Consider the following 12,279-nt stretch of genomic DNA (forward strand, 5'->3'; position numbering starts at 1 on the left):
AAAAAGATCAAGCGTATTGGCTGTATGATTAGGATTGTCCGGTATTCTTGTAGGTAAGTGAACAATCTGTGCTAGGTCATTAGTAATTGCAAAAGCCTCAGCATCTCGACCTGCTGGGTCGGTGTGACTAGAAAACGGAAGCCAGCTGGAGTTGTGAATGTTAAAATCACCAAGGAAAATTACCTCACTGTTAGGAAAGTTGGACTGGAGAAAGTCAAGTTGCAACGAGAGGAAGTCAAAGAGCTCCAAGTGATTAGTCAAGTTGGGAGAACGGTAGAGAGAACAGATGAATTTGACACAATGAGGTAGAGAGATTTTAAGCCAGAGAAGAGATTCCAAATTGCCAAGTCTCTGACAGGGAATATCAGAACAGACATATGCACAAGTACCACCTTTGAGGCGAAAGGAATCATACAGCAAATAATTTGGACATCTGAGATGAGCAGTAGTTGAATCAACTGATAATTGAGATTCAGTCAGAAAAAGTACATGGGGTTTGGAAGACTGCAAGTGGAAATGGACATCGTTGAGATTGGAATTGAGACCACGTATATTTGTGAAATGAATGAGGAAGTCCTTGGGAGGTTTAGATCTTTTCGCAGATAAGCTTGCTCTATTATTTTGACAATTCATGGTGTATTCAATAGTAAGAAAAAGTGGGTGGGACATGCTGTATGAAGTAATGAAATTTTTGGATATGGCGTACACGTGGTAAGAATATACCCAGATCCTTGACATAACGTGGCCTCGACAATGCTCCCCGCATACACACTACTCGGACTCCCTCCAGTCACTATCTGGCAGAGTAGAGGTAGCAAGATTATACACTAGCTGATCCGGAAGCCTCCTAGAGAGTTACCAATAGGTTTGGTCCGGTGTACTATCTAGCGGCCGGCCTGCGAACACCGTTTTAGAGCTGTACCCTCGAAATGTAAGGAATATTGGATCTCGCCACGACATTCATCATAACCTCAAAAATCATCAATCATACTGCATGATGGAAGAGATAGGGAAGGGTTGGCCGGAACTTAGCTCTAGAGACTAAACATGGGTTCCACCACTTCAAGCCTCCAATAACCAAAGTGGTGGTATTTCACCGGTTGATGAGAGTCATCTACCACCTAGTACTGCCTGGTAACATAGAGGGACGGCGTTCCTCCATGTGGTGTGGGCGCCACACCTCGACCCCTGCTTACGTTGGTTCACACCTGGGTGGTCACCCACCATGTACTTGTGCATGAAGGTTATACCCAGGATTACTAACAGTCCCACCATCGTGAAGGTACAAGCAGAGGATTTGGCTGTCATAGACCGTCCGGACTTCACCGAAATTGGGTCCACTTGACTTGAGTGTCACCCGAATATCAGTTCCATCAGCGTTTTAGACTCCCAGGTAGCAAGAACAGCTTGTCTGGCATATCTGAGAGAATATTCATTTCATAAATGTGCAGAACCCTTTTCCAGCCTCACAGTTTAATATAAAAAAAAAAAAATTGCATTCAATCTGTAAACACCAGGTGACTCGAAACTGGATGCTGTTTTTAAATTAATGCATTTCCCAGTTTCCAAAAGATTTTTGGATCTTAAAACCTTAATATTTCTGTTTCTAAATTCCTTAGCTTTCCAACAATATGCTATATGTTTACATTATCCCATTTATTACGTGAGAAAATTTCCTTGATCACAGGTTCGTAGTTTCCACTATCCTGGAAAAACTACTGCAATTTTCAGAGGTTTGAAAGTTTTTCCTCTAGTATAGAGCTAAGATGAAGCTCAATGCAGAATTTCATTAAATTTGGTTCAGTAGAAGATAAATTAAACTGGAATAAATTTTTGTAACGCTTTTTGCATGACAGTTTTTCGTTAAAATTTTTGAAATAATGCCGCCGAGTGGGTAAAGTGCCTGCCTGGCAACCCAAAGGTCGCGGGTTCAATTCCCGCCTCGGGCTTGGATTAAAGTACTGCAAAAACCTTGGGAGGTGCATTATGGCCACAAAGCCTATGCGCCAACAACTACAAAAAAATAATAATGCCAGTAAAAACGTTTTTAACGTCACTATGCAGTAAACATCACATAGATATATATATTTTTTAAGAACTGGCAAGGAAACAAAATAATCACAGCAGATTTCTTGAAATGCGTGGTCTATTCTTTTTTGGAACTCTCTTGTTAATGATATTATGTGGTAACTATTCGTGCTGTAGGTATATTATATAAAAGCTGGTTAAAATTTGACATAAATTATCTAAATTAGAGCTTAATTTTTAATTATTGTAAGTCAGATTTACTATCATCATCATTATATACCCTCTAGAAAAACAGCCCACTGAATTTTGTTGGTTGATCAACTGTTGGAAGAGGTAGCATAGTTTTATATAGATGGTATAATCTTTATGTCCTTTCATTTATACCATTTCCCTAACATTTAATTCACTGCAAAGTGTTTCACTTTTTCAGTTCATTTTTCCTGTATTTCTTCATCCATCAACTTTGTATTTTAATTTATTAATTATCCTTTTTTATAGAAAATAGTAAAAAGAGAGAAAATCCTCCTGCGGAACAAAATGTGTTACCTGCAAAAGTAACAAGAAATAAACATGAAGGAAAAGAAAAGGAAGAAAACCATTTTGAGGTAATTTATTAGAATACAAAAAATGAATGGGTAATTGGCAGTGTTTCCTTTGTGGTGGAAGGTATTATGCTCTCTGGTTAGATCATTACAGGTGACAATGTTAACTCGTCTAGTAGGTGCTATTTGGAGAGTTCTGAGTTTGATTCTTATCAGTGATTGGAGGAATTTCTGAAGCTTACTTCAGTCAAGGCTGTGGTTAGCCAGTCAAAGGTAGTAGGGCATCCCCTGTCAGTTATTATGGGATTTTTAGTCTGCCCAACATGCAAATCTGCCCTTTAACACACTTATATGGACATAATGTATGTGAGTGACAAGCTTAGGGAGCTATTAAAATAATGATTTGAATTCTGTCATTGGGACTAAGTAGTTCATGTATGGCTTCTTCCTTCTAAACATAATTGAAGTTCTTGTGAAAATTTAGACTGGCTGCACGCTAATTCTCTAAGAATTTTGTTTTTTATTTTCCTTGACTTTTATATTGTGCTCCCTCATGTCATAAACAGCTTTAAATTTTCTAATTTCAGAACATTACAATCTGTTGAAAAAACACTTTCAGATCTTTAACCCCTATTAAAAAAAAAAAATAATAAAATAATAATAATAATAAATCTGTTTCAGATCTTTAATTCTTAAATAGGTGTGTCTACATGACTCGTTGCCAGGTGGGAAGGAGCAGCAGTGCGTAGCACACGCTTCTTGATTAGACCCGGGTTCGAGCCCATCACCACCAAATATGGAGGATGCGGAAAGGTCAGGGAATGACCACCGCATATCCCGGAGCAATATGGCCTTAGTTGCTAATGCTCCTAAAAACCAAAATAACATCTCTTTAGGAACTGTCATTTCCCGACAGGAAGTTGCTTTTAGCTGCACACTATGCATTAGCACCGTCAGCAAATGCTGTTTTCAGTTTAGATTTGGTTTCCAGTCAGTTCTGGTTTACTTATTGTTTATGTACTTTTGGTGTCTGCATGATATTTTAGTTTACCATGTAGGTAGTTTCAGTTTCTTTTTTAAAATGACCTAAAAGATCAAGTGAGTCAGCTAGTGATAATGCAAAAAAAGTTAAAAACTATTGGTAAAACTTGTATGCAGTAAAAGTTTGCTTCCTTGCATTATTTGGCCTTACTAATACTGAAACTTATCATTAGAAACTAAACTGGACATTCTAAAAAGACTGGATTTGGGTGAATGCTAGATGTTACACTACATTTAGTGGTTTTAAGTGATCTGAAAATTAACAGAATCACAAGCTGTTGTTGTAAGTAATGTAAATATAGTATACATGTAAGATTCTGTAATTTGAAGGTAGGTTTCTTGCAATTTCTAGAACATGTACTGTGGTTGTTTTATTGCATAATTTATGTATTTAAGGTTATTTTTTAGATTTATTTGATGTTGATAATTTTATATAGAGAAATGTGCCTTAAAATTATTTACATTATTTCTTGTGGAAAAATTTTCCCTGCTTAATGCAGATTTACCTTGCTCTGCTTTTACAGCCCCAATTAAGAGTGCTAAGTGGAGGGCACCTGTACTTGTGTTCAACATGCCCTTTCAAAACTATGTTAAAACTGCATAAGAAAACATAACAGTAGTATAAATTGGAATAAATGTGGCTATTCTTCGTGTGCCTACAATGTACTTAACCCAGCAGTGGTGGTGGTGGCAAGTAACCACAGGTGATTCTCGAAGATAATGTTCCTGAAAGTAACTTGCCATTGTCTTTGCTAAGGATATTTGGTTACAAATACTGTGATACCAGACAAGCATCAATGCAGAATTTATTTAAAGTTTTTGGTTAACTTATTTCTTCTCCCACTAGTTTAATAAACATGTAAATTCTTATCTGAGTTGTTTTTGAAAGATTTATTATGTTTTCACAAAGTAGACATCATGAAACCTGACAATTCTCTCAGAATTGGCTGCTATACTTCAAATTTCCCATGCTGTGAAGCAGGCCAAATTTGAAATAAACCTGAAAACGGAAGTAAATAATAATATCGAATACACATAACAGGCTTGTTTTTTTTATTTTTAATTAATATTTATTACATGTTTTACATTTTCATGCATTAATGGAATTTTAAACTGGATAATGGAAGAAAATAAGAGATGTTTTTACTTTTTGTCTGACATTTTTTGGGATTTCAGCAAAATTATTTATTTTATTTTATTATCTTTTTTTTAAATAAAAGATGTAAAAGACATGAATGTTTTAAAATTAAATTTTTTTATTGAAATTGAAAAAGTATATACAGTAAATAAGTCTAGTAATAAAAGATGAAATATTTTCATTGTTTAAGCAGAATATAGTCCTTCTTGGCATAAGAATATCACATATTGCTTCCTCTGCATTGGAAAAACTTAAAGTTTTCCATTTTATTCTTCATGTTACTTTTTCATCTTTATAACTATCAATTGTATTAATTACAAATCTGCTTTTCCATTGTATATTGTGGAGTAGTATTTCCAAAATCTCTCTTAAACTTACAAAAGAGGGCAGGCAAATTAATTAATGACTTCTCTTACAAACTCTCTCCACTTTTTAGCATGCAGAAATCCAGTTTCATTTGCATACATATTTCTTTAAATCTGCGTACTTCCTATACATACAAAGGGTACTAGGAAAGTTTTGCAATACAGCTTTGTTTATTTAATTTTTTCAAAGTAATTTCCTCTACATTCAATACACCTCTCCATCCTCCGAAACCAATCTTTAAACCAGTTCTGCCAAGTTTCACTAGGGAGTAAAGCACACTCGTTGTCCCAAGCCCGTAGAAGGTCCTCATCACTGGAAAACCGCCTCCCTTTTAGGGCGCCTCCGTAGCCAGGTGGGAAGGAGCAGCAGTGCGTAGCACACGCTTCTTGATTAGACCGGGGTTCGAGCCCGTCACCACCAAATATGGAGGATACGGAAAGGTCAGGGAATGACCACCGCATATCCCGGAGCAATATGGCCTTAGTTGCTAATGCTCCTAAAAAAAACCAAAAAAAAAAAAAAAAGCCTCCCTTTTAGCTTCATTTTCACATGCGGGAACAGTGCAAAGTCGCAGGGAGCAAGGTCTGGACTGTAGGGAGGGTGCTCGAGAAGTTTCAGTCCTGTCGTGGTCAAATATTCGGTGCAGGCTTTGGCGCGGTGAGCTGGAGCATTTTCGTGATGGAGGTACCAGGTGTCCATTCTTGACTTTGGCCGCAGGTTCTTCATAGATCCAATGACTTTAGGCAGGCATTGTTCAGTATACCACTTAGCTGTGACTGTCTTCTGCGTGTCCAAAACGACACGTTCCACAATTCCACTCGATTTGAAAAATGCAGCTATCATTTTCTTCTTTACAGATCGGGATTTTCTGACAATTACGGGTGTGTCGTCATCATCAAAGACCCAAACTTTGTTTTGAGCCTTGGTCGGCAGATCGTAATAGTACAGCCAAGTCTCGTCACCTGTCACGATGTTGTTCACATACCGAGATTGTCCCTTATCAAACTTTTTTAACATCTCCCGGCACCAAGTCACACGTCGTGTCATCTGCTCTTCAGTCAGTTGATGCGGCACCCAGAGAGAACAAAGTTTCTTCACGTGCAAATGATCTTGCAGAATCGAACGAATTGCTGGTGCATTTAGGCCCAAAGTATCCTCTATCTGTTGGTAGGTCACTCGCCTGTTTTCGTCAAGCATTTTCCTCACAGCAGTAACGTTTTCCTCCGTAACTGACGTTCGTGGCCTTCCCGGCCTCTCAGAATCCTCCAGAGTGAAATTTCCCCTTTGGAATTCTCTATACCACCTGAATATCGTTGTACGATGTGGACAATCATCATCTAGTGCAAGAGTCATTTCTTCTAAGCACTGATCTATGGTTAAACCACACACGAAATTATACCGCAAAACTGTCCTTATCTCATTTCGTAACCACGATGCCATCGCAAGCACTTTACACTCTCACTACTAATGAATAACTGAGCCCATCGACTTGGCGCAGCGGCTACTATGCACGTATGAACATGTCTCAACATGCAGCAACAAGCAGCTTCCTGTGATTCATTGTTGCGTCATATTGCAAAACTTTCCTAGTACCCTTTGTATTTCCATGATCACTGTTCTTCTGAATTAGTATTTATAATTCCTTGCCTTTCTTCCATGTTTACCCCTTCTACATCTATTTGTTGGAAAAACTTTCTCATGAGTATTTCCTAAAAACTTATCTACTGAATTCCATTTCAGTGCCAAAAAGTGTCTTCTCAATTCTCACTCCATAAGTAGCATAAGAGCACTACAAGTTTCTAATGCCTTTTGAGGTTGCCATGGGAAAAAAAAAAGTAAATTATTTATTATGTGTTCTTTAAATTCATTACACAATTGTAAATATCATTATTTTTAAGTTAAAATTTAGGTTTAAAGCAGTACTATGAATTTTAAACGAATTAATGCTGTAAAATTAACAGTTCTATCAAAGTATATATTTATTTTTTAATAAAATACTTTCTGAATGATGAAATATGATAAAATATAATAAAATGCTTTCTGAATAATTGAAATATTGGTTTTATATTTGCTAGGAAAAAATAAATAGTCAAAGAAATAAAGTGAATACCAATGTCATTAAAGAACAAGTGGGAAATCTTTTAATAGGGAACACTCAAAATGAACCACCACACCTGGAAAACAATCACTGTGAATTGCCATTGGGAAGTGATGAACCAAAATTCGGAAATAACCTTAACAAACCACCAAAACCAGGTATATGTGTGGTCAATATTAACATTTGATTGAAATGAATTTTTAATTTTTCATGAAAGTAGTATTTTTTTTTTTTTTTAATATCTTAACAGTGTTGTTTATAAAATTATAATAAAATAGTGTTTAATATTTTTTGTTTTGTTTTGTTTTGTTTTTAGGAACAATTGCTGAACGTGAACATAAAAAATGGCTGAATGCCATTCCCCTTTCTAATAATCCTTATAGTGCAGATAGTTTAGCCAAAAGATTGGGAAAGAAAATGGATATAATGAGCAGAGAAAGATACTTGGAATTAGAGCCAAAGTCGTTAGAAGAAAAAGAATCACTGGATAACATTCTTTTAGCCCCAGATATCAGCAAAGTAGACTGTGGCTTAAAAAGTATAGATCCAACTAGATATAAACGGGATTATTATATCAATGCTGGTAACTCTCCCAAAATTAGGAGAAGGTGGTCAGATTCAGAAACAGTTACATCCTCCATTGAATCATCTCCAAATTTTGAAGAAGGTATAGAACCTGAAGAGGCTCTAAATTCACTGGAAGAAAAGGTAAAAATATTAGTTTAGTAATGTTGTTAGACCATTATTATTATTATTAATGATAATTATTAATGCAGTGGACACCGCTTATTATGATCATTCAAGACAGCTTAATTGATAATAATAACTGATGAAACAATGTAGCTGTTTAGTGGTAGGGGTGGATATGTATATAAAAAAGTTGGAAGTGGACAGAAAGAAAATGTAAAATATTTTGATTTGGCAGACAGTCCACTATTTCTTTGATAATCAATAATAATGAAACTGCCATAATTTTCCTGAAAATCCACACAAACCATTAAAAACAAAGAAAGAAAATATTAAAATTAAAGCATCAGAAAAGGGTTGGTGCTCTGCTGTAAAATGGTCAGATTGGTAGGAGTACTGATACAGTACTTACTTTCATGGAATAGCAACACCAACAACCATATGAACTGTACAAAGTGACAGCAGCAACTACATGTGCGACATTTCAGAGTTCAAGAACAAAAGTAGATGTTACATAATTGTTTCCAATGCACATGTGTAAACTGTGATAAGCCAAATAAGCAATAACATAAATTAAAGCTTGATTGCAATAAATGTAATTCTTCCTATGTATTTGTTGTTGTTATTTGGTTTTTAGGAGCATTAGCAACTAAGGCCATATTGCTCCGGGGATATGCGGTGGTCATTCCCTGACCTTTCCGCATCCTCCGTATTTGGTGGTCACGGGCTCGAACCCCAGTCTAATCAAGAAGCGTGTGCTACGCACTGCTGATCCTGCCCACCTGGCTACAGTGGTGCCCTATGTATTAGTATACATTTGGTCAGTCTTCATAAAAGTGATAACATTACATAAATAATAACATTATCTATGATCACAATAAGCAGCGTACACTGTAATTCTCATTTCTTAGTTCTTAACAAAAATGTCAGTTGTCTAATAACATTTTTAATATTAGATTGAAAATAAACTGGTTAAGCAGAAGTTTACTTTACCAATTTTTTTCCTAATAGTAATAGTATTCACCTATATAGTGCAAGGAAGCTTTTTCTGCACTTGTCAAAAAAAGTAGACAAGGAAACAAATTATATGCTTCTCACCTCACACAGGTAACTATCCAGTTAACCTTTGAATTTATTCAAACAGCCAGCCTCACTATCAAAACACAAAGGAAAACACACTGTGAGGGCAACTTGTTCCACCAATCAACAACTCACTGGCTAAAAATAAAACTTCCTTCAATTTAATCTAATTCTCAAGCCCTGTAATTTGAATTTATGACCCCAAGTTCTGGAATTCTTTATAACAGTGAGAATTCCACCTTCATTCATTTTACTAATCCCTCTCAGAGCCTTGTAAACCACAATCAGGTCACCTCTGAGGTGCCTGGCTGCCAAGGCTCTGTAACACACATAATCAAAGTCTTTCGTCATACAGTCATCCTTTCATCATTACTGGTGACCTACCACCAGTTGCCTATCTTTGAACCCTTTCAAGAAGATCAATGTCTTTTTTCAGATGAGGTCTCCATAATTGAACACAGTATCCAAATAAATTTCTAAACTTAGCTTAACCATAATTCTTTGTCTAGAAAAGTATATATATACCATTAATTAATGATGTAAGATGATAAATAATTAATGATGAAAATGGCAGAGAAAAATAAATTTATTATCACCAAATGGAGTTATAATTCAAGGGGAAATATAAATTTATAGAATACATAGATATTTATGAAACTTTCTATAAAATCACTTGAAAACAAGACTAGTAAGACTTGAAACACCAATGTCTCATAATTTAAAAAAATAATGGAAAATAAACTTTTAGTGGTATTTTTTTAAGTAGTACATCTTATAGATACAGAAAGTCATTCTTATTGGGAATTCATAAACTAGTCGGATTGGTCATTCAATATATAATATAGAAACATAAGATAGTTATTAATTTTCATGTCATATAATATTCTTTTCTGTATTAATTACTTTTAAAAGCTATTTTAATAACTTTTATGTTAATCAGTTCTTTAAAATAAACTTAATTCAATTTGCTAAATTAAAATAAAACAAAAATGGGAAATATTCCTCATTTTCAGCACCTTTTGTAAATATCTGGTGTATATTCTTCCTCAGAGGCAGTTTTCCCACCTAATTTTCCTTATAATACTGTGGTAACAGTTCTTCAGCTTTTCCAGTTTTCTGAGAATTCTAAAAATTGTATTTCTTTTACAGTTTATAGAAAGATAACTTTTCTTCTGGATTTAAGTGAATTTTTGATAAGTATTTTTCAAATATGTATATTTGCTATATTTTTAAAATATGAAATACCACAAGATTTATTGATACTTAAAAGCCACAATCAGGTGATGCTGCCCACCATTACCTCAGAGCATAGTAAATACATGATTACTATGCTCTGAGGTCAATCAGATCACCTCGCAGGTGCCTACTCTCCAGGTGCTGCAATTTGCAGAACGTAAGCTCTTTCTTCGTAAGAGTACCCCTTTGTTCCCCTCACCAATCTTGTTGCCCTTCTTTGTACTCATTCTAGCAACTCTACATCCTTCCAAAAATGAGGCCTCCAGACCTGTACACAGGCTCTAGGTGTGGCCTGCCCATTGCCTTGAATAATAGGATAATCACATCCCTGTCCCTGCTAGCAAAATTCCTATATATATCATTGACAAAGCTCCATGACCTGCCCTGGGAGCCCCACTGCTCAGCGAACTTCATATTTGACTGCACAATTATCCCCAAGTCTTTTTCACTTTCCTATTCCCTCAGTGTAGTACCACACAGGTGGTAGGTTTCTCTTCGGTTATTGTTACCCATATGCAGTAAGTACTTTGCATTTGTCAATGTTAAACTTCAGTTGACACTTCTCAGCCCATTTGCCCAACTTATCTAGATCCATTTTTAGTAGCATACTGTCTTTACTGTCATTAACAACCCTGCCAACCTTTGTATTATCTGCAAACTTGAACCTTAAACCCGATATAACTTTCATTGATATCATTGATAAATATACAAAACAACAATGGACCCAACACCGAACCCTGGGGAATTCCACTAATAACATTTGTCCACGAACAGCAATGTCCATTGATTACCACTCTCTGTCGTCTCCCACTCAACCATCCCTTTGTCCATTGTAGCAACTTACCCTTAATGCCATACCTCTCCAATTTGTACTGCAGTCTTCCATGTGCAACCGTATCAAAAGCTTTCCTGAAATCCAAGTATATGATATCAAAATTATTTTTGGCATTCAGTTCCTTTGTGACCACATCATAGTATCCAATCAAATTGGTCAGACAAGACCTCCCTTTAAAAAAACCCATGCTTGTCTTAACTATTACTGCAGTCTCTTCTAGATGATCCTGCAATGCTTTCTTAACCAGTGATTCCATTATTTTCCCTGAAACACAAATTAAACTAACAGGTCTATAGTTACTTGTCACCTTTTGTGAACCCCCTTTGTTGTTGTTATTTGGTTTTTAGGAGCATTAGCAACTAAGGCCATATTGCTCCGGTTATATGTGGTGGTCATTCCTTCACCTTTCCACATCCTCCGTATTTGGTGGGCATGGGCTCGAACCCCGGTCTAATCAAGAAGCATGTACTATGCACTGCTGCTCCTGGCTACGGAGGGGCCATGAATCCACTTTGTGAATTGGTGATACATTTGCACATCTGCAATCCGTGGGGACCTCCCCTGAATCCAAGGATGCTCTCATAATTATGGCTAAGGGTTTGCTTACTTCCTTTGCTGCCTCCTTTAATATAACTGGATCCCATCCACCACAGGTGCCTTCCTTATGCTTAACTTCAACAATTTCCCATCCACTTTGCTCTCAGTTATTACAAAATCACTTAGCTCCCTGTTAGTTTGATAAAGTTCTGGTACTCCCCTCATTGAATAACTCCTCATGTGTGAATGTAGCTGCAGAATGCTCATTCACTTTATCAGCTGATATGATCTGTTTAAAGCATTAAACATTTAATGTTTCAGGCTTTACATTCTGAGCATGATCATCAATAGTCTTTACTATTTGAACATGATCATCAATAGTCAACCCATCTATGTTAAGTGGTCCTATCTGATTCATCCCCTTCCTTCTAGAGTTAACATAAGTAAAGAACTCTGCTGTTTTTCTTTGCGTCCTTTGCCAAAGATTTCTCGGAATTTGCCCTCGCCTGCCTAACCTCCTTTGTGACTTGATTGTAGACTAGCTTATATCTGCCGTAGGCTACTGTGTTGCCTGATAATTTATATGCACCCCATGCATTTCTCTTTTCTGCCACGAGCCTCACGAGTTCATCTGACATCCATTAGGCTTCCTAAACCTTGAACAGGATTTCTTAGTTGGAATGAAAAGCCT

The 12,279-nt window shown here is 36.3% G+C and overlaps 1 protein-coding gene across 1 annotated transcript in view; it reads left to right on the forward strand.

Annotated features, from left to right (window-relative positions):
- LOC150075740 (uncharacterized) overlaps nt 1-12,279 on the forward strand; it is a 311,310-nt gene that overhangs the window by 230,872 nt on the left and 68,159 nt on the right. Inside the window, exons 17-19 of the mRNA XM_090387858.1 lie at nt 2,527-2,633; nt 7,191-7,371; nt 7,530-7,921. Coding sequence (XP_090243984.1) covers nt 2,527-2,633; nt 7,191-7,371; nt 7,530-7,921 — 680 coding nt within the window. The remainder of the gene's footprint in view (nt 1-2,526; nt 2,634-7,190; nt 7,372-7,529; nt 7,922-12,279) is intronic.

Source organism: Mastigoproctus giganteus, chromosome 13, assembly GCF_048544385.1.
Source record: "Mastigoproctus giganteus isolate SK-2022 chromosome 13, ASM4854438v1, whole genome shotgun sequence".
Classification (NCBI taxonomy): Eukaryota; Metazoa; Arthropoda; class Arachnida; order Uropygi; family Thelyphonidae; genus Mastigoproctus; species Mastigoproctus giganteus.